This window comes from Lineus longissimus, chromosome 8, assembly GCF_910592395.1.
Source record: "Lineus longissimus chromosome 8, tnLinLong1.2, whole genome shotgun sequence".
NCBI classification, from domain to species: domain Eukaryota; kingdom Metazoa; phylum Nemertea; class Pilidiophora; order Heteronemertea; family Lineidae; genus Lineus; species Lineus longissimus.
This window is the reverse complement of record NC_088315.1, coordinates 3,523,640-3,546,858: the sequence shown is the minus strand read 5'-3', so window position 1 is coordinate 3,546,858 and position 23,219 is coordinate 3,523,640. Positions and strand designations below refer to the sequence as shown.

General features: G+C 41.7%; 1 protein-coding gene across 3 annotated transcripts; it reads right to left on the bottom strand.

The window, feature by feature from the left end:
• Positions 1-1,653: 1,653 nt before the first annotated feature.
• LOC135491969 (tetraspanin-18-like) lies at positions 1,654-23,074 on the bottom strand. Of its 3 annotated transcripts, none has more exons than XM_064777971.1 (10): positions 22,938-23,074; positions 20,705-20,742; positions 11,328-11,412; positions 10,740-10,949; positions 10,413-10,487; positions 10,122-10,220; positions 9,857-9,925; positions 9,377-9,556; positions 7,650-7,733; positions 1,654-7,502 (listed from the first exon to the last, which is right to left on the bottom strand). In XM_064777971.1, exons 3-10 carry the CDS (start codon positions 11,391-11,393, stop codon positions 7,443-7,445), a joined length of 843 nt encoding a protein of 280 aa, XP_064634041.1. In that variant the 5' UTR covers positions 11,394-11,412; positions 20,705-20,742; positions 22,938-23,074; the 3' UTR covers positions 1,654-7,442. The 3 variants fall into 3 exon arrangements, with proteins under 3 accessions (XP_064634041.1, XP_064634043.1, XP_064634042.1); XM_064777973.1 differs by lacking the exon at positions 9,377-9,556 and adding an exon at positions 9,172-9,336 and having other exon boundaries at positions 22,938-23,073; XM_064777972.1 differs by lacking the exon at positions 20,705-20,742.
• Between the last annotated feature and the right edge of the window lie 145 nt (positions 23,075-23,219).

Below are 23,219 nucleotides of genomic sequence, written 5' to 3'. Positions count from 1 at the left end.
TATGCCTCCGGGATGTACCTGATACCACCCATGCACCTGGGACAATATCGCGACCCTTCTGTCTTTGGTAGAGATTCAGTCTCGCCCTGCTCTTGAAGACTGGCTCAGCCTGGCTATCAAGACAACCCATGCACCCCTGGCAGCTCATATGCCTCCGGGATGTACCTGATACGGCCCATGTCTCTTTGGTCTTGTTGGACCTGTCTTCAAAGAGCACGAAGAGATGGAGAGTTGCCTCATTGTCCATGCTTGGCCTGTCGTCAAGAGCAGAGTGGGATGGAAGCTCTACCACAGGCAGAAGGGTTCGAACATTGTCCCAGGTAGATGGTTTGTATCGGGTATACATCCCATAGATACATGAGCTACTTGAGGGACATGAGCTGTCTCAGTGTCTAGATTGGGCTGGTCTTCAAGAGGAAAGTAAGATAGAATCGCTACCAAGGGTCCCGATATTGTCCCAGGTAGATGTTTGTACAGGAACAGCCTGGAGGTCCATGGGCTACTTGAGGTCCATGAGTTGTGTCTATGGCCAGGTCCGGCCAGTCTTCAAGAGCACAGTAAGATGGAGAGTTGTCTCAATGACCCAGCTTGTCTGTCTTCAAGAGCACAGCGAGATGGAATCTTGCGAAAGACAGAAGCTGAAGATTCTCCCAGGTACATGGTCTGTATCAGGTACATCCCGTAGGTACATGAGCTACCTGAGAGGAACATGAGTTCCTCAATAATGTCCGGATTGGGCCTCTCTTGAAGAGAACAGCGAGACTGAAACCTCTACCAAAGGCAGAGGGTCCTGTATTGTCCCAGGTTCACAAGCTCTATCAGGTAAAACCTTTATGCATATGAGCTGCTAGAGGTGCATGGGTTGTCTCAATGGCCAGGTTGGACCCTGTCTTCAAGAGCAAAGTGGGGTGGAATCTTCGAAATGTCCTGATTTTGGCCCAGATGCACAAGCTCTATCAGGTCTATCTACAACTGAAGGTACATGAGCTACTTGAGGGACATGAGTTGTCTCAATATCCAGATCTTGGGTATGTCTTCAAGAGCGCAGTCAGATGGAATCTCTACAAAAGGCTGAAGGGTCCCGATATTGTCCCAGGTGGTTGTGTGCCTCGGGTACATCCTGGAGGTGCATGAGTCACTTGAGGTCCGAGAGTTGTCTCAACGGCCAGGTTGTGTCAGTCTTCAAGAGCACAGCCAGATCGAATCTCTATCTAGCTTCACAAGTTGTCTCTTTGGTCAGGTTGGACCTGTCTTCAAGAGCAGAGTGAGATAAAATCTCCGCCAAAGACAGAAGGGTCCCAATATTGTCCCAGGTGGATGCATGTCTCAGGCACATCCTAGAGGTGCACGAGTTACTTGAGCTATATGAGTTGTCTCAGTTACAAGGTTGTGCCTGTCTTCAAGTGCAGAGTGAGATAGGATCTCTGCCAAAGACAGTAGGTTCCCAATATTGTCCCAGGTAGATGCATGTCTCAGGTACATCCCAGAGGTATAGGAGCTCCTTGGCCAGGGCTTTTTCGGCCAATTATTGTTTTTCAGCATTCTGACTCTACCAGCTGGTTATCTTTTATGCATGTCGACCAATTTCACTCTGCCAGCTGGTTACATATTCTCATCATATCCGAGGAAAAGAATGAACACGAAAACAGTGAATTATTTTGATAAACACACATCCTTTACTTGACATATAAAATTTAAATATGGATATTGATCTACTATAAACCTTACATCAAAGTCATAATTAGGATTTAAACTTAGTCAAACTAGACAAGCCATAAATATATAATCTACCTCATTACATATTCATGCTCAAGTTTACAGGCCAGCAAATAGCAATTAAGACTGCAGTCTGGCTGCAAGTTGATGAATCATGACAAGTGGGCATTTTTTCCTCATTTTTAATGTACCTCAACAAATGGAAGCTGAGCACTGAAGTATAGTATCAAGCAACAACTTAAAGGAAAGGGTTGTTCATTGTGCATTGCTGGCCTGCTGATGACAAGAAATAAACACTGGTCACAGAAAGGTCTCCTTCCTTTTAGTTTACAAAAGAACCTTATCATTGATGCAAAAGATACATTTATTCAAGTAATAGATGATGTTCGGTGTAGCGAGTTTTGATGACCAAGTCTTAATCGCAGAGTTGGGCAGAACTGTAGGCAAGATAAAAACTAACTTAGGTGGTTTACGTTAACTGGTTATCGATTCCAAGGATCTTTCCACACCTCCAGCTGGTTGAAGACTTTATTCTGATGAAATTTCAGATAATAAGCGATTTATTTAGAAGTCTGTCCCAATCTTATGGTCATTTGAGACTTGAATCAACAAAGAAAACTAATCATGCATGATGTAAAGGCCTTCACTAATTCAGTGTTCATTCAGGAGTCAATGCAAAAATCTGTCTGAAGTTCAGAAAATTGGTAGAAAACCGTAAAATCGAAAGTCGTAACAGAACTCAATGCTTGTGTCAATTTTGCTAGGCTGAACACATCATTCCCAAGCATTGCGATTAAAACTCACTATCCAAAAGTATCTAGAAGTTTGTGATTGTCTGTTTTTTATCAGACTGAGATTCTGATACTTGACTCCCAAAAGACTACACTAGTAGGAAAGGAACCAAAAGTAAATAATGCAATAAAAACATCCGTCATTGGATGACTGTATATGGAACGTGATTGCTAGCATACAATTACAAATGATTGTGACCAACATGTTAAAATATCTGTATACATTTATACGTTGTAAAAATGGGCGATTAGATACATACAATAATTGTCCAGTTTAGCCACCGTGCGCCATTTCCCAAGCAGTACATCAATCTAAAACCTTATTAACGCTTTGAGGACTTGGATTTTTTTTAACATCTGAATATTTGAATTGATACGATTGAAGAAGTAGAAGTATAGGCCTACCATCTGAAAGAGATCGCCAAGACCTTTTCAATGAATGGTCAAGTCAATGGGTTTGACTGCCCCAGACTTAACTCTTTGACACTGTCAAGAGTGTGGTGCATTTGATGTTTGAAAATGACATCAGCACCTGGCATGTTTCCTTGGTGGATGTAGGTCCAATCCACTGCCCGAACACATCCTCATGTGATAGAGGGTGACTGTTTCAGACAGTAGGATCCCTCTGGGTCTACAGTTACCTCCTACATTCTATTTCATCTCTCAGTCAATTCAATACTTTTTCCAGTCAATTGGTGTCACCATTCGTCCTCAAAGAGTTATCTACTCATTTTCAAGTGTAGTAAGCTGAACTAAGAATCACACCAATGCATGGTCAGGCTGGATATACATGCACGCTCTAACGAACACAGTCACAGGGATAGGGATAGTCTCATCATCAACCTTGTATCACAGGCAGCTGGAGAATGACAGACAGAACCCCCATATTCAAAATTGTGCCAAAATACCACCAATATAAGGGATATGTGGTATCTCTGTGCCTTGTCACATGATTCAATGGTCAGCAACCAAACTACCTATTCTTTAATGGGTTAAAGCTGTTTTTATATTCACATCTAGTAACCTACAATGCTAACACTTCTAACTACTGCGTGTCAGTGCAAAAAAGTAAATTTTTATGGTGATTGTGCTTAAAATCTGGGCACCTAAAAAACCGATGGTATCCACATCAACAAACCCTGGTATCAAGTTTGTCAACATCTGGCTAACCACAGCTGTGATATTCATGTTAACAATAAGGGAACCATGGTAACCATGGATGGTATCCATGTCAACAAAGAGGCAAACCAATGGTGGAATCCATGTCAACATCTGGGTAACCACAGGTGGTATCCATGTCAACATCACAGTAACCATGGTAACATTAATGATATCCACAGCAACGACAACAGGAGACCATGCTAACAGCTGCCATTTTTAAATTTTTAATTCAACAATTAAAGACTCAGCTCTTTTTGCTACAGGTGTAACTAGGCATTTGAGTAGGCTGCCAGAGATTAAGAAACTTTCTCCTCGACCGACTGGACGTAAATATTGGCAAAACAGGTAACTTTTTGAATAACAACAGACCTGAGAGATAAGAGAAGAGACTGGACACTTACGCGACATAAATACAACAAGGCAGCAGGACCAGATCCAGGGCTGGGCACGGCAGCTGTCGCCCCCTTCCCCATGCTTTTGAAAATCCTGACCCTGGGCCTGGGGAGATGGAAAGCAGGGCAAATTTGTCATATTTTTCATGAAATCTATATAGGGCTTCACACTTTCCTCTTAACCTGAAATGAAACTACTTAACTAGATAAGGCCTTAGTATTAAGATTCCTTGCTTCAATTATTCAATTTAGTTTGGGCACCATATTATATAAATATAAAATATAAATAACTTTTCAATGCAGAATGAGTTGTTTGGTGGATAATCAAAATTGCACTATACATTATAGACTCAAAAAGTGAGTCAGTAGAAGCAAATTTTTTTTGTCAAATATCTATTTAATTACCTTCAATAAACATGCAATTTACCCGTTCCAAAAATTCCTGGCCTATCAATATAAAGGGTTAATTATCAAGATTCAAGTAAGTCTGATACATAAATCAAATGTAACAAGATATAGCACAGTATTCAGTAAGGCCATACCAATCTGATTGGTTGTTTCACATATTTCACTCATGTTATAAATCCCAAGACTAAATTATTTGTTTTTGTGGTAAGGAATATTTCAAATATCAAAACTGTAATCTTTTTTCTTGCTCACATGCACATATTTGTAGCCAAAATTTTGTAAAAGCAAACAATTGAATTGGTATGGCCTTAGACGTACAACAAAAGTAAATAGAACACTATGGCACAACTAAAACAAGGTAAAGTACGACTCACTCACGAAAAATATTTTCAAAGAATTCCGCCACTAAATACTGCGTGGCTGCTAAAATGTTATACGTAAAAACATCAGGTGTCTAAGAGATAAAAAACCTTTGTTCATCATGCTATTTTATTTTGATTTCTGTTGAACAAACACCAGTCCTCTGCTGGGTTTTTTAATACACTAAAAGCTGGCAAATAAGCCTGCTACACAAGCGAAAAAGTTGGAGTGGCTTTACTTAGCAATGGAAACGAGCCAAATGAATGCATTTCTAACATATAGTTTAAGCGATCTCACATGAATACAAGAAAGTTGTTCAAAACTACATCATTTATTTTCATCTTTACAGCTGTTCTTGAATGCACAACATAACTTGATGTGACTTTAGTGCAATGTCTGACAACATAAGCATTAACATCATACAGATCTTACTCTACGACACTTATGAATATAGAAAGGCTATTCCTGCTAGTTTTTACATATATCTATAAATATGTCATAAGCAAAATTATGTGATTTTTACAAATATCAAAACAAGGTATTCACCCTTAAAACAAGATGAGCTTAAAGGGGAGATGGCATGAGAAATTTCTATTCCTGATATCCATAGAGACTCATAGTTGTATGCATCCTGTATAGAGGGCAATGCTGTGTCATTCATAAATCAGAATTACACACAATCCCTCAATACAGGAAACTGCCCGTTGAAATATCAAATATTTACCAAGTGTACTCCACCTTTAACGTTGTCTTAAACAAAGCTCCCTGACCACTTTTAATAGAAATCAGTCATAACACACCTATACACCTATTTTTCAAAACGATATTTTAAAAAACAATTTGATGTACAAAAAGAAATTATGACTTCACAATCGGTTACAGATCTTTCGAACACCTACAATATTTAGAACTACTTTTCAAAATACCAACATCATTATTTCTATTTGTCAATTTACATCAGAAACTAATAGGCTGATCTGCTGACTATGACTCAGGGTATGGTACGGTACGCGCTTGTCCTTAAGTGCTAGGCAAGAACCTGATGTCTAACCTTAATTGATAACCTCATAAGAGCTGTAATTAAGCCCTTCCTGATTTTGAATGCCCTGTCAGTGTGTAGGGGCCTTTCTAAGCATTGGCAACACTTTCATACAGATCAGATGTGTATATGGGAGCAAAGCACAACGTTTCCATAACAGTCCAATCTTCTTGTAATGTACATGTCCGCCTATGCTTCATAATAAATACAATGAATTTTACAATACATATACATATCCAATTACAATATTCAATATACATATTTAACCCTTTAAGCCTAAGATACTTTTTTAAAGTGAAGTTCACAGTGTAGGCCTACTGAAGTCAACTTGTGCATGCAATGTAAAACACTGCTTTACTCCAGTTTTAAAGGGCTCACATAGCAAATACGAGAATGTCACCACAACTCCAAATTTTTGCTGATAAACTCTGTTACTGAAAATTAATGAAGAGATGACCATTTACGGTAATGTGGCACACGTACGCACCCTCTAAATATGCTAATTATTACAATTAATGGAAGTGTCTGATTGGACAGAAATGATCATGTGTCATTGCATGTGTTTACAATGTAGATTCAGTCACCCAGTTGTTGGCAACTCACACTCCACGCAGCTGTGTATACCAAGCTCCTCTCGTCTATGCATGTGCTTGAAGGAAGGCCTTTGCTAATGCAGACACTGCTGATGCACAATTCGATGATTATATACACTCGCCTTTGTCACTAAATCATGTCAATAACTTGACACTGATTCAGGAATCGTGCTCATCCAAAACACTGTCTATCGAGACGAGCAGATAGGTGAAACAGGGCAAGGAGTGTAACCAGCCTCCAAGTGGATGTCTAAGACAATGAGAGCATGAACGCATGAAAAACACTCAGTGATTACAAACAAACTCAGCTTAGATACACATGTAACGGTATCACACCCCAGCAGACGCAAAAGATTGGCATCATTTTATCAACCATCAGCAATCCTTTACCCCCAATACCTTCCACACTGACCCGTACAAAATGATGCCAATACAATTTTGATTATTCATAGCTAATTACCCACTCAAATTTGACAAATAACGCTCTTTAATTTCCTATGACACACCATATTTTCTGCTCCAGATTCTGCACCACCGAAGATCCCTCAAGTTCTTTCAACATAAACTTAATCACTGTATAAAAATTCCCAAAAGACGTTAATTGCATATTCCTCTTTACTCCACCATCACCCCAGCAATTCATTAACTGGCTGCCTGAGTCAATCTTGTGGCAACACCTGCTTCAAATCAGGATTTTTATGGAAATGCTTTCCAAGTGGGCTCAGTCTCCTTATTAGAGGCTACTGCTCACTGAATTTTGGTATTTTTTTAATGCATAAGTTAAGGGGTTTTCTACGATTTAGCCTGAGACACTCGTGCACTTGGATATCATGTGATGTATTCAAGAAAACACATTTTCGAGCATCATTTACATAGAATAATCAGTCACTGCACATTCTAAAGCCTTTGGGAATTTTCTCAAGTAATTCAGTTCGCAGGGAGGTAGAGTGATACAAACTAGTTGTCGAGCAGGTTGAGTGTCTTAGTCGACCTCTTCGCCGATGTTCCTGCACAGGCAGATGGCAAAGATGAATCCGATGATCTGAAACACGAGAACAAGGCTATCACATTTGAAATGATTCACCAAAAATATCTTATTCCTTTGGGGCTGTAACGTGAGGCATTTAAGTACATCCTGAACCTCATGATTTCTTTACTGATGTGGCAAGCAACTACAAACACAACTTACCTCAAGGCCAGCGATTCCACATCCTACTCCAATCAGAATGATGCTGTACCTTTCAAACCATGCTTTAACTTGATTGTAGCAACCCTAAAATTCAAATGATTCAGAATAGGTTATGTACTGTAATACTTATTCTTCCATTCTATTATACTCCAAGCAAGGACAGTGAGACAAAACAGCTGTGTTATCCTTCCTAAAAGCAAACCCACTACTTCCTGCTTGGCCCGAATCCCCCCCCCTCCCGAGTGCTCTAACATCTTCTATCTTCCCACACAGCCCAAGACTCCTATCCTTTTCAAGCAGGAACCTTTCCATTCAACCCCAGTCAATTGTAGATATTACTGCTGTGCTAGTTGGATAAAATGACCGTTTGCAATGACTTTCTAGTAGCCAATTAGAGGCTGACCCATAGAGTTACAAAAGGTCAAGTTGTCAGTATTGCATTCAAGTATTTGGACATCTCAAGTGCCTTCCATCCAGTTTTCGGTATTTGGAAGAGGACAGTTTAAGGGTTACATCAGTGTTGAGGTTTGGGGCCACAATTTGAAAGACCACTTTTCCATGTTGATACTTACATGTACCGTAACATACTAGTAAGTATACAATAACTTTTGGGCAAGAGATATACCCAAAAACATTATAAATTTCGCTTGTTAGTCATATAATGAGAAAGACAATTACAAATATATATTAGCACAAATAAACACATAGTTTAAGTACAATCATGCCATATTATGCAAAACTACAAGGCAACTGGATATGGTAAATAAAAGATATCACTGTATGCAAGGCAAAGAAAAAAGACTAACATTACTTTACTTGCTGGGGGATTTTAAGGGTACCGGGTGATGTATTGTAGGCGTTTCATTTATTTGGTATTTTCACTACGGATTTCCACACAACTCCCAGAAGTTTCACTTCAGACTTTAATTTACAAATCATTTCCATGCAGGGTGTGCATGTCTAGTTGTACGCACTTATCGTGCAGTTCAGTTCTAGCAGGGAGGTTTTAATCAACACCGGGTAGGGGTATTCTGGCAGTAGGACTGACCTACCAATGGTATTCCAATGGTAGCCAATAGTGTTCCAGCAGAAGCAAATGATAATCAAGTGAAATTCATTGGTATTCCAGTGTTAGTAAATGGCATTCTAGTGTTAGCAAATGGTATCCAAGGGGAATCCAATGGCATATCAGTGAAATCAAATGGTACTCTAGTGGAATCTTCCAGAGGTAATCAATTGAATTTTTGTAGAACTGGCTGATAATGGTATTTGAATGGTTCATTTGTTCCAATTGGTCCTCGAGTCATATCGACAGGTACCTCTGCGGTTTCCAATGTCATGCCAAGATGATGCAGAGCATGGTAAACACTTATACTGCACAAAGAAATTAACACTGGTATTTCAGTTAGTTATATTAACAGATCCCAAAACATACGAAAGAAATAAAATGCATGCTCAAAACCATGTGAAATGCTTGGCAAAACAGGACAGTCACGCAAATTCATATTTCAAGTGGCCTTACATTTTTCCAGATCTTTTTACCATCAACCTGTTTCCCACCAATGAAATTATTTGCCTCCTTTACGCACTCATCATAACTCTTCAAGTTCGCATTAGTCAAATTGGACGCTTTCTCGGGTTTGACGCCATCTTTAGGCGGGCAGCACGAACGTGGGATAACCTTATTCTGAAACAGGGCCGGAAATGTTAGCGATTATTGAACTTACTTTTGTATGGATGACCTTAGCATTGAGAGTGTCCGTCGTCCCAGCGATGAAATTGTCTGCTTGTTTTATACATGTGGTGTAGTCCTTCAAGTCATCATTAGTGAGGCTGGGAGCTTTCTCCGCTTTCACCCCGTCTTTGGCCACACAGCAGGAACGGGGGATAATATCATTTTTTGTGCTCTAAATGGAATAATTAGTGTTGCATGCAAAGTGATGGTATAGTTAGAACCCATGTGACCACAGTGCCCTCTGTCAATTTAACATTCGTTCAATGTATGTCAGACAATGCCTCGTGCATATCGGAAGTCCCTTTTATAAATGTTTATTCGTTTGTTTTAAAATATTCAAGCATGGTCACAACCAGTCTAGAACAGGACGCCAGTCTCTCAAAGTATTTTTCAAATTCCAGGTGCCCAACACATCTATTTGTTTCTATACTTCATACACTACATTATACCCATCACACAATCAACAACTTACTCCAGTCTTCATATCCTTATAGATGGCACCATCATAATCCTTGATGTCCTTGGCTCCGCAACATTTCCTCTGAAAAATGGAAAGAGATGAGAATATGACTCCAACATCCACTGCGTTTGCTCATGAAAGAATCAACGACGTTCAATACAGTTTGGTGCCAATTGGACTTATTGAACCAGTCTCCCAAATTTCTGCCAGGGCAGAGTAATCCATAACAATATGGTACAGCGCTCTGTAACTTCCATTGACCAGTTCAGCCTCTCACCTCAAACTGAAGAAGATCCCACGCAGCATCGAATGCCGTCCCATTCCCGTATTTCTCCTTGATCTGTGTCTGCATGCCTTTCTGGAGTTCCTTTGTTATCTGAAATAATCGTGTGAGAAATATCATAATCTGAAGATTTGCATGTCTTGTTATTCTATTTTCAATCCTGCTGCCTGATTCTCTGCAAGGTGGAGAAGTGATTCTTCAGTGTCCAGAGTGTTGTTACACATGTGGTGTAGCTTCATATAACTACCATTGACTGTTACAGAAACCATTAGTAATCTCATTTACCTTATCCTTATAAACTGCCACAAGAACACCAGCTGCGAGCTCTCCTGCCATCACGATCACCAGGAAGAAGATGTACTGAAATAAGGCAGACAAGATGTGACCCTTTTATCAAATTTCTGTGTTGTGTCGGATATATATTGCCAGCCATTCACTGAGGATTTGCCTTGAAAGACTAGGCCTGGAGCTCCTACCTCACAAATCCTACTACTGACAAATGGTGCAGATTTTGGCGTGCTCTAACCTGGGTAAAATTCTCAGGTCATGCTAGTTTCCACATTTTCAATTTGAAACTTTCCAACCATGAAAGGAGATCAGTCGAAAACTTACCATTCCCAGCATGCACTTGCTCTCCTTAATCGCCCCGCAACATCCAAAGAATCCCACCACGAAGACAAACGCGCCTATACCAATGAGGATAAACGCCGCGGTCTTCAGGTAGGGGTCGTTACTGCTGACCTGGATGATCTCGAGGTATCGCACAATCGTCGTATCCACGATTAGGTAGATACCGACACCTAGGATTGCTGCTCCAGAGAGCTGAAATAACCAAAGGTGCTGTCAGAGTGATGTAGAATGAAATAATCTCGACAAGACTAATCTCCCAAATCTCAAATTGACAAATACAGCCCAATACCACACTATATCAACTTAAGGAGCACCTTATCTGCCTCCACTTCGACAAAGATATTGCAGGGAACTCCTTGCACCCTTGGTAAGTGATGGGTCCACATGACTTCTCACAACAGTGTGTCAACATCATGACAACTTCTATACAATTCGATAAAATGTAATTTATCTGCTAACATCAAGTCACACTGTAATACTGCAAGCTGAAGACCATTTCAGGGTTGTGACTAACCGCTATGCTCAAAAAGGCTTCTTTGAGCAATGGCCTTCCTCAATAAAAGGACCTACCCAGAAGATGAAGTTGAAGATTATCAGTAGCACTTTCGCACATTTTGGTCCACATCCTATCGCCATCTTGTCTGTTTGATTTTATCTGCAAAGAGAAGAGAGGAATCTTGTCAACACACCACACACCTGGGGTAGACTCGTCACTTTTGAGGGGATCTGGAGCAGCCGAGACAAGTACATAGATTCCCGAAGGTGATCTGGAGCAGCCGAGACAAGTACATAGATTCCCGAAGGTGATCTGGAGCAGCCGAGACAAGTACATAGATTCCCGAAGGTGATCTGGAGCAGCCGAGACAAATACATAGATTCCCGAAGGTGATCTGGAGCAGCCAAGACAAGTACATAGACTCCCGAAGGTGATCTGGAGCAGCCGAGACAAGTACATAGATTCCCGAAGGTGATCTGGAGCAGCCGAGACAAGTACATAGATTCCCGAAGGTGATCTGGAGCAGCCGAGACAAGTACATAGATTCCCGAAGGTGATCTGGAGCAGCCGAGACAAGTACATAGATTCCCGAAGGTGATCTGGAGCAGCCGACACAAGCGCATCGATTCCCAAAGGTGATCAAGATGAGTTGAGTACCATAGCAACCAAACAATGCTGCTGGGCTAGACCTGTTGTCATTCATGAGCTAGTGTAGTAGATAGGTGTCCTGATGGCGATGCTGTTTGTGGGGAGGGGATATTGATTTTTGTAGCTGGCCAGATCACAGTATGACAAGGGCGTCCATTACAAGCTATGCTATGGTACAGCATACTGCTCTCATGCTAACACGGCATCATGGGATACATTGGGTTTGTTTTTAACTTCATCTTGCACTGATACAGTACAATATATACACATGGGTCAAACAGGACATATATGAATCATATAAATATGCCTAACACCTAAAAACAATCGATCAACATTCTATATTACAGTCATCATCGAATAATTAGTCTGGCAGGGGTTGTGATGTCCTATAAGTGCACCTGTCTCTGGTACAGTTGGACTCGGACAGAAACAGAATCAATTATGGGATGGCAATGTGGGCTTTCTGATTGGAGTGATTGGTTTCCCTCACTGAAACAATCTCGCTTACGGAGACCACAAGTTATGTGCCATCCCATAATAAAGCACCCACTGTTACTCAGAAGCAGCCAACAGGCATGACGTCAGTAAGTCGACAAAACATCAGAATCGACTAATGGAGCCATAATCAGTAGACCATAAATCAATCCAGCCCCTCTCGATTTAGCCATGGATCAATGCATCAATAACCGTTTGCAAAATGTGAGATTTTGTCTCAAGACCTGCGAATCAGCTAAGATTACCTCAATGCAATAATAGATTTTAAAAAAACATGAGAGCTAGAGCATTCATACACTCTGGATGCAGTGGACCAGCCTTGTCCCTCCCCTAACCACTCTGGATGCAGTGGACCAGCCTTGTCCCCCCTAACCACTCTGGATGCAGTGGACCAGCCTTGTCCCTCCCCTAACCACTCTGGATGCAGTGGACCAGAAGCGTCCCACCCCTAACCACTCTGGATGCAGTGGACCAGAAGCGTCCCACCCCTAACCACTCTGGATGCAGTGGACCAGCCTTGTCCCTCCCCTAACCACTCTGGATGCAGTGGACCAGCCTTGTCCCCCCCCTAACCACTCTGGATGCAGTGGACCAGCCTTGTCCCCCCTAACCACTCTGGATGCAGTGGACCAGCCTTGTCCCTCCCCTAACCACTCTGGATGCAGTGGACCAGCCTTGTCCCCCCCCCAACCACTCTGGATGCAGTGGACCAGAAGCGTCCCACCCCTAACCACTCTGGATGCAGTGGACCAGCCTTGTCCCTCCCCTAACCACTCTGGATGCAGTGGACCAGCCTTGTCCCCCCCCCTAACCACTCTGGATGCAGTGGACCAGAAGCGTCCCACCCCTAACCACTCTGGATGCAGTGGACCAGCCGCGTCCCCCCTAACCACTCTGGATGCAGTGGACCAGCCTTGTCCCCCCTAACCACTCTGGATGCAGTGGACCAGCCTTATCCCCCCTAACCACTCTGGATGCAGTGGACCAGCTTTGTCCCTCCCCTAACCACTCTGGATGCAGTGGACCAGCCTTGTCCCCCCTAACCACTCTGGATGCAGTGGACCAGCCTTGTCCCTCCCCTAACCACTCTGGATGCAGTGGACCAGCTTTGTCCCTCCCCTAACCACTCTGGATGCAGTGGACCAGCCTTGTCCCCCCTAACCACTCTGGATGCAGTGGACCAGCCTTGTCCCCCCCCCTAACCACTCTGGATGCAGTGGACCAGAAGCGTCCCACCCCTAACCACTCTGGATGCAGTGGACCAGCCTTGTCCCTCCCCTAACCACTCTGGATGCAGTGGACCAGCCTTGTCCCTCCCCTAACCACTCTGGATGCAGTGGACCAGAAGCGTCCCACCCCTAACCACTCTGGATGCAGACAGCCGCGTCCTTCCCCTCACCATTGCAACTAACAGTAGGCTTTCTGGAGGTTGGCACCAACGACCACAACAAATGCAGTACCAGGAGTTCACTGGATGGCTAGAACTGGTGGTGAAGTTTGGGATTCAGTTTTGAACGATGATAGATTCCATACAGTTTCTTCTTCACATACTCACAATTCAAGACAAAACATTCATAAGAGTGCAATTATTAGAAAACAAACAAAGCAACTGAAGAAATCAATTAATGGAGTGGGCGGCTTTTAACTTCAAGATGTTTGTTCTCCTCCTTCCATTTCGTAAAGTATTTCTCTGAAAGTGTTCGACGTTTTTCAATTTTTGTTTTCAAAGCTTACTGTGACGTCACAGTGAAGGTCATCCGGATAGTGCATTGACAATGCATCGACCCATACAAAGATGATCGCTGCACAGAGGGTTCAGTCGGGGTTGAAATGGGAATAGCATGCAATACAGTCAAATTTTGTAGAGTGGAAGGCAACTGGGCAGCCGACAGCTTGGTAATGATGCGGTTGGTCTTAAAGATTGCAAACGCAACTTTCATAATCAATACCTCATTAATTCGGAGGCAACAAATTGTCATCCTATCCCGAACTATGATATTAATCAAATAAACATAGCTATATCATACAGTGTAGCGTCACTGCTTATAGCATAGCGGTATAGCGTTTACCATGTGTATATCATGCTGGAGTCAGCAATATTCATATTCCCTCCGCTCATGAATTTCCAATATCGCTGGGATGTGCATGTATCATCTTGACAGTACGATGTTAACGATCAAACAAACAACGTTTTTAACAGTGTGGCTCAGTCTCCGGGAGAAAAATATTTGAATGATATGAGTCGGTATATAGCTAGAGATATCATATAGTAGAACAAGCCTGAATTACTGACACTTACTAGTAATTCTTCAGACACACTTTTCTGAGATTCTCTCGCAAATCAATAAATTATGGGCAGCTAGTCTGATATAATCAAGACATCATGCGATTAGGTGAAATTAGCGGCTAATTAGCACTAAAGTTATTGGCGGCCTGGGAGTACTAGCATAAAAACATGAATGCATTACAGCCCAAGACACTCATCAAACATGCTCCGAGCACACAATCAAGAGACTCATAATATTCGACATTGGGCGGTATGAATCAAGACGAGTAATGCCTTAACGTTAGTTGCAGATAGTTTGACGGTCCTCCCACAAAAACCTTTGGATTCTTTATGCTCTGATATGTGAGAAGGCCATTGAATTTTAGTCCAATTCTAGAGCCGTTGATTTATGGGTATAGGATCTGATTTGAAATCTAGAATGCAATTTCAGGTCAACTCTGCGAAGCTTCTGGCATGCCATTTTGGGGGTATGGGGATCCGTTTAGAACACTGTCGACAAGCCCTTTTGAAGTGACTTCAAGCAAATGCCAAAGATACATGAGAATATTGATAAAGGTTATTGGTCACAGTGAATAAGGGGGTCCGAACCCCATAGATCTGCACCAGAATGTTCAGCCCATTGACAGACCTCATCAATGGTTAACAACCCCCTTCCAGTGGCCATGCCCACAAAAGGCTATCAGACCACTAGCCTGTCATATTATCCACTAGATGATATCATTATAGCCAGTCCCCGTGGACTAACACAACCCTCATTCACCTCGCTAGCCCAGCCCGGTCACATAGCCAGATGATTCCGCTACGGCCGCCTCACTGAGTGTTAACGACTGTAACCACGCTACACAGCTAGCGATACTAGCACAGGACCTCCAGGGTTCCATTTATTAGTTACCATGACAACCAGATGGTAGGTTCAAGCAGAGTAAGTTGTTGAATGTGGATCCAGCCATATCTGCCTGGATTATTTCTTTGCTATTTACAGAGGAAGGTTAGAGTTGTTGTCGAATCGCTGGCTTCAAGGTCATGCAAGGAAATAAAGAATTTCGTATATTTTCATAATAAATAAAGTCTAACATGTTGTTGCACAGGAATGATAGCAACTACATCATTTAGTAATATGCATGAACAGGTCTACTCCTGTTGTGTTTTTTGTAGAAATTCCAAAGTATGGGCCTACCTATACAGTATCGCCAACACTAGCGTAGGCTAAGCTATTTCTCTAGTTGCAGCACCTGGATGGGAAAGAGCAATATTGCCTCTGAATAACCGATACAAAAGTACAAATTAGAACTGGCCAATCAGTCCCAGACTTCTCGACTCAAATATACAAACAGGGAATCCCAGGAAGTAGGACATCCAGGCTTTTGTCTGTTGTTCGGTTTGTAAAGTTTTCTACTGAGATCCTACCAGAATCACCTCGTGCCTAAGGTAAGACAAGTGCACAGGTGAGGCAATCTGAATGTAAGAGTGTCTACTTGGGGACAAGATTGATGGACGTAGCCCTTGAACCCGGCCAAATGAGAAACATGAGTGCTTGCGATGGACTCTACTTACTCTGGCCTCGGGCTGCATGATGCCAAAGTCAGAGTCGCAAATGACTAAAATAGGTGCATAACTGTAGTGGCACACAAAGCGCCCATTCTGCTTTGGAGGAGGAACACTCTCGGCAAAATGACTCCAAGTGCAGAAGAAAAAGCTCTCTCAATAATCATTTATTTATATCAAAGATCATATTACCATCCTTCAATTGTCATTCTCACATTCATAAGCCGAGATGGAATGCAGGCCAACCTACAACAACAGACCAGGAAAATTAATGTATGGGTAAGCCTATAATACAAGAAATATGGGAACTGTGCTATGTGTACTCGGTACGAGTCTGTAATGTATGCCTGGTGGCCGAGACTAATAACTCTTGTTGGGAGTGTTTGCACAGAGTGCCTCTTGAAACGTTTTGCTTGCCATCGCGTAAGTGTGGGAACGGGAGTGATGAGTAGGCAAGGCCATTGTATTCGTTCCTGTGGCATCAAATAATTTATCAACATTAGGCGTGATGAAATGTCTGATGAAGGTTGCATGATTGCCAAGCGAAATACAAACTAAGGTTTTAGGAGATGTATTCATTAACTATTTCCTGACAGCCAGTTCTAGTCTATGGCACATGATTGATGATAGTGATAGCGAAGGGGGAGTGCCAGACCTCACATTAGGACAAGTGTGAAAGGGAGATCAGCCAAATAATCAGTTCATAATACATTTTGACCCTAACATCAAGGAATATGTATTGGCCACTTAAACGCAAAATGCCACGGATAACAGCTGATAGCTTGTTTGCACTGAGTGATAGGCTGAGCCGTTCGGCAAAATGACCTCTAATACTATGATGATATTTCATCAATTTTTATCATACGACTGGCTTCCCTGACTCCCACTCAAATGGATTCTGACTGTTTGACATAACACAAAAACGATGGACTAAAAAGCAACTGATCAAGTCACTGCAATTAGTCAACAGTTTTAGTCACTGTCGTCAATGGCAACTGTTGTAAGTTTAGTCACACATTGTGATGGATTGATGTAAGCAGGTCATAATGGGCTGTCATTTTTATGGGCTATTTTGAAGCTACTCCTATGGCAATGTTGATGCTCTTGCCAAGACCTCATTGAAGCTATTCCCAAGGCAGAGTTGTTGCTTTTCCCAGAGCAGGGTTGATGCTATTCCCAAGGAAGAGTTGATGCTATTCCCAAGGCACTGTTCATGCTATTCCCAAGACAGTGTTGATGCTATTCCCAAGGAAGAGTTGATGCTATTCCCAAGACAGTGTTGATGCTATTCCCAAAGCAGGGTTGATGCTATTCCCAAGGCACTGTTCATGCTATTCCCAAGACAGTGTTGATGCTATTCCCAAGGCAGGGTTGATGCTATTCCCAAGGCACTGTTCATGCTATTCCCAAGACAGTGTTGATGCTATTCCCAAGGCAGGGTTGATGCTATTCCCAAGACCGAGTGGATGCTATTCCCAAAGCATCTAGGTTCTCTACCTGCCTGCAAAATGGCTAGATCTAGAGCAAGGATCTAGAGATATATCTTTTCGATGTTAGCCTGATTGGTAGGGTGAATGCCTATAAGCAATCCATCTTTCTACAGGTAAATAAGCAACATAAACCCTCAGTATGTCTGGAAGCCTCATTTAAAACAGGTTAGATATTTGAAATACAAATGCTGCAGCAGGCCTCTAGAAAATGTATGAAACGAATTATCAAGTTTGGCAGTTTTCATAACCTAAATATATACAGGCTTTTCCCTTGCATCTGCCTGCAACTGGTTTTCCAATGACATAAGCTGACATCTCAGTGAGACCATAATGGACAGAACCTCTTTATTGAGAAATGTCTATTATTACATAATTCACTCATATAATGGGAAAAGGCAACTGCAGTTAGAAATATCATGTTTCCTTCAGAAAGTGCTCAACCTGAGCTTTCCAACGAATTGTCATGTCAGTAGGTTTCGACCCTCCATACTACTGCGCCATAGCACTGTATCAATACCCGTCCATGCAGGGTGCAATGACATCCTTCAAGATGAGACGCATACAGCCTTGTACATAACCGTCTATTGATTTTCCAGTTGCATATTACCATAGGGATGAGAACCAGGGGAGGCTGAAGATGTATGTAATTCTGTTAGCATGGCTCAGGGAGAATGTCATCAGGATCCATCATTCATGCCACTGCTATTTTGTATGGTTCTTGTTGCGATCAGTGTACAACCTGGGTCAAAACTTATACAAAATAGGCCAAAGTCAGCCTCGTTCTGGATTGACCTAGTTTGTGTACTATCTAGTGCATTCCAGTTTCAATGCACTATGATCGCAGATAGTGCTTTGAAAGCTGGGGTCATTATTTGAAATGACTCTGACACAGCCCAAATCTTTTTTTACCTCAATAAACATGCTTAATATTGTTAGATACATACCACACTACAATCCTAATGCAACATGTATTCCATTTAAGCACTTTTGAGAGCATAAAATGCATTTCATTGTGAGTACTGTCCAACACACACCCCACCCCCAACTTCTAATTGGGATAGACAAAGTTTCTATGTCTAAAACAAGAGACCATTGATGGGAGACCTTTGATTGACATCTTGGCTGTGGAATTCAACCACTTTTCTCAATGAATATGCACACCCCTTGATGTATGAGGCTTATGAATGGCTGGAGTCCACCCAGCACAGCCCCCTCCCCCTCAACTAAACTGTCAATAACATTCTTGGTGGTCAACTTGTGTATGGTATCATGATACAGCCTGGTACAGGGACCTTTCTGCTTGATTAATTATACACATTTGGGTTAATTTGTTTATACACTTGTCTGCTATAATCTCTCAAACTCAGCAGGCTGCTTGTTTGCAAGGCGGCATATTCCTTTGATCTTGTAATAGGGATAGATTTTGTTTCTGATACTTCAAGTGCAGAAGGTCAATTCCATGGTGTTGACCATGTCTTACTGTAGTGAATGAGTACAATTTACACCCTTTCTGGTCATCAACGAAGTGGCTATCACATTTTTGATGTTGCTTGTCCAGCTCATTATCAGCCGCTCATTAGCATATTGGCCTAGTAACCATGATGAAACACGTGGTGGTGAAGATCAAGTGCTTCCTGCCTTGTCAATTTTGTTACATCTTTCCTGGTTCCAGTTCTTCTGAACAGGTTAAACTTATTTTGTTGTTCCTTTGGTGGATTATATTCTTACTTCTTTTGGATTATTAATGTTTCACATGTGTAGGCCTATATTCATTCAGTGACCCTTACTTTGATTTATATTTTTCGACCGAAAAAGGAATATGGAATGAAATAATTGTTTGGATATTTGGATATTCTTGATTCAATGGATTAGGGATGTTGGGAGGGTGATTTTATTTATTGTACTGCAATAGTGAATTCAATGCACATTTCAGATGGACAAACTCCACTTTCCATGCATGGCACTATTGTTTACATTCCCAATATAGGTAAACTAGGACATATTATGCATGAATCTATGTCAGTGGGCAGCCAAGTTTATGCTAACCAGGTATACCAAACCGAGGCTATAATCTGCCAGCAACTGGGTCACTTTGGATATCAGTTACACTTTGGCTACCCAGAGCACTCACTGGATGGAGTTCCCGTAAGGTTGCGATAGATACTAAATGTACATCACTACCGGTCAACCGTGCTTGCTCTCTCTGATCATCCTATACATGCTTCCCGAAATTGGTGGCTTGCATTGGAACTAACTTTTTCCCCCTTGTCCGTCATTAAAGGCATTCAAGTGTGTTGGTCAACCATGACTATCTCCTTTGTCCCGCCACCATAAGGCCTAGTTTCCCCTTATGACATCACTATTTCGGACACTCAGCGCCCCATTTCTGGAAAGGTGTATAACCTCTTAGTTAAACAGTCAAATGTGCTTTTTGGAAAACTTGCACAAAATGATATCCGTCATAATTATTATTCCTTGGCAGTAATAGTGAATTGGCATGTAATGTAACTATAACAGTCAAATTCGCTCATACTTATATCCTGTATTATTACTGGATAATAGAATATAATAGTTTGGTTCATTGCCATGTAATGTTTGTCTGGGTCAGGATGGAAAAGAATAATATTATAAGAATTAGGTGGTTCGCCCGACAGTGACGATTAGTCCTTAAATTGCCATGAATAAGGGAGGCTAGCATGAAAGTGCTGCGAAATTCTCAAGAACGGTTAATAATAATAATAAAATCATCTAGACTAGCACTTACCAAGATCACTGCAGTAGTTAACAGTGAAGAGATTAAAAACCAGTAAAGCCTTCACAGAGTAGACTGCTAACATACACTGCTGCAGACAGGTAGAATGAAAGTAAAGATATCTAGGTCACAGCCAACAAATATTTGTGGAGGAAATATGATATTATACTGATTTTTGGTATTCCTGTGATATTTACACTTAGGGTGTGCACTAATACACTCTTAAGTACTTACCTGTCCTAAATGTAATATGGTATTTGATATCAAACAACCTGAAAAATAATGAAAAATTTCATGAGATTTTTTCCAACAGGAGGTAAACAAGAGGCCACATTGCCATTCGCTCAGCTGGTATATGCAGTGGTTGTCAGGAAGGCCACAGCCGGGGATATAACTTGGTCATATGAATGACCAGACTGTCTGGTCATCGTATCCAGACTGTCTGGTCATGGTATCCAGACAGCAGTGCTTGCTTCTATGCAATCATTCATGTTAGACGTGTCTGTCCCAGCCAGGTCTAGTGTCATTATGATCTTGTCAGTCCCATTCTAGTAGTCAGATTGTCCCTATAACTTTACAAGTACATGTAGTTTTTCAAGTTACACTTCAATCCATTCACGTCCGGAGTGCAGTAAAGCAGCTCAACATGAGAAAGAGCCCCATTGAGGCTAGAGAACAATGATGGACAGATGTATTTCTCCCAATGACAATGATATTTGCTAAATTATTCATTTGAACTCTTTTTTTCTTTCATGCAAGTTTTTTTATAGAACATTGTCTAGATGTCCAAATTATATTCATCAGCACTCACAGAAGCACGATATTCACTCCACACAATCTGCTGCTGAATTGTTTGCAAACTGCCAGATTCAGTGCACAGCAGCCGCCTCATTCATTAATTCTATCATTCAGAAAAACCACATCCATGCAGTGATGGATTCACATAAAGATCTAAAGAGGACAAATAAATGTTGCATCCAAAGCTATTGATGGAATATCACATTCAATAGCCCTTTTAATAAATAATGATGCTTTTTTTGCTTCTGCACATGCCCCGAATCCGGCACACAAAATGCAACAAAGCCATCGACTCTGTTGGCACAATGGTATGTAGCGGTGCGTAGTAGTGCGTGTGCAGGTCCACGAGCATTAATCATTGATTCAGATCAGGGCCCCAACCTCATAAGCAATTACCTGATGGGTAGACCATTGAACACACTGATCAGATGGGCTATCACTATCCATGTCCGTCCATGCTCCACGTGTGGCATCAGGCAGATTTTGCAAGTATTAAGTATGCGATCTGAGGTTTTATGAATTTTGTTCTAAAAACCACTTTTGGGTCACGGGGAGTTCCAGCTCAGGTCAGTAGGGAAGCGGCAAACAACATATTTTTAGGCCCAAATCTTAATGCATATTTTCTTCTAAAGATTAGTTCTACCACAGACATAAGGATTGATAAAGGATCTGTCAAACTGCTGACAAACTCAAATCACTTTTAAATGAAATATCATCATATATTTCATAATTTAACCTCCGCAGGGACAAGATTATTAACACATAAACGGATTAAAAGAATCTGCACTTGGTTCAGTTAAGACGAAAATGGGATTAGGGATTTGGGTGGAATATGGGTGATAAGAGGAGAGTGAGGGAAACCCAATCAATACTGGTCACGACAAAATATTAAATAGAATTGGCGAATGGCACATGAAAATATTCACAGAAAGATCACATTTCCCAACCTACATTTCTTTTCATTTTCAATGACCAAAGACTACAATACCAGAATACAATCTCAGTTCACAATGATTGAGTTGCCAGGCAGCTTTCTAGTGAACAGTATGGTAATGCAATGCAGGATGTACTTTGAGAAGGTCCTCTACCCATGGTGCTCAAGCAGAAATGGCAAGGCAAGCTGTTCATCTTCACTGTTAAGCTAATAGATGAAGATGAACAGCTTGCCAACCACCATAATGTTAATGGGGGGGGGGTCACTTCTCTATTCCATTCCATTTCAACTCACTGCATGCTGGGTACAAAGATAAGGAAGGCCTCCAAGCCTAACAAGGACGATTTTGGTATCATGATCCCAGCAACAAGCTATTTGGTTATAGTACGGTAGGTAGGCATGCAGGCATACCACTCCCATTTTCACACGACTCCCAGCATAACCAGTTACTAGCATTATCACCGGGCAAAAAGCCCGCGAAAAAATTACGAGTTCCAGAGATGACCCATCGGCCCATAACATCATTCTAACAGACCACGACAGAGGTTTTTTAACCTGTTGTTGACTATATTCAGATATAGAGCAATAACAACTATGTATGCTGTAGCTAGCCAGGCAGCGTCCATCTCATCTTCGCTCGAGATGATAAACACGCATCCCTCAAATCGTGCGGAATCCGTGGTAATTTCTATATTTTCTTGGCCAGTTAACTGCCCAAGGCTTCATGTTTCCTACCTGCAAATGACTCCTGGTACGGTCAGCTGTGAATGTTAGGCAAATATCCTCTAGAATAAGGTATAGTTATTCCAAAGCGATGTCACACCTTACAAACCCACTACTGAATACCAACGTACATGATATACAACGCATGCGCTGAGTTTGATAATATCATAATGACGTCACGAGCTTGAGCAGACGATATCAATCTTGACACTAGAGGCGCTAATTTCGTTCCGTGCGAGTTTATTAGCCTAGCCAATGCTGACATGACACAGGGCCCTTACCCGGCCGTGTATA

What these genes read in the sequence shown, in the direction of transcription:
- LOC135491969 (XM_064777971.1), bottom strand. Translation starts at nt 11,393, where the DNA reads ATGGCGATAGGATGTGGACCAAAATGTGCGAAAGTGCTACTGATAATC. An exon ending in TCTTCAACTTCATCTTCTGG is followed by an intron (nt 10,950 to 11,327) that starts GTAGGTCCTTTT and finishes TGGTTATTTCAG; the next exon opens with CTCTCTGGAGCAGCAATCCT. An exon ending in GTGGAATCGCTGGCCTTGAG is followed by an intron (nt 7,503 to 7,649) that starts GTAAGTTGTGTT and finishes CTCGTGTTTCAG; the next exon opens with ATCATCGGATTCATCTTTGC.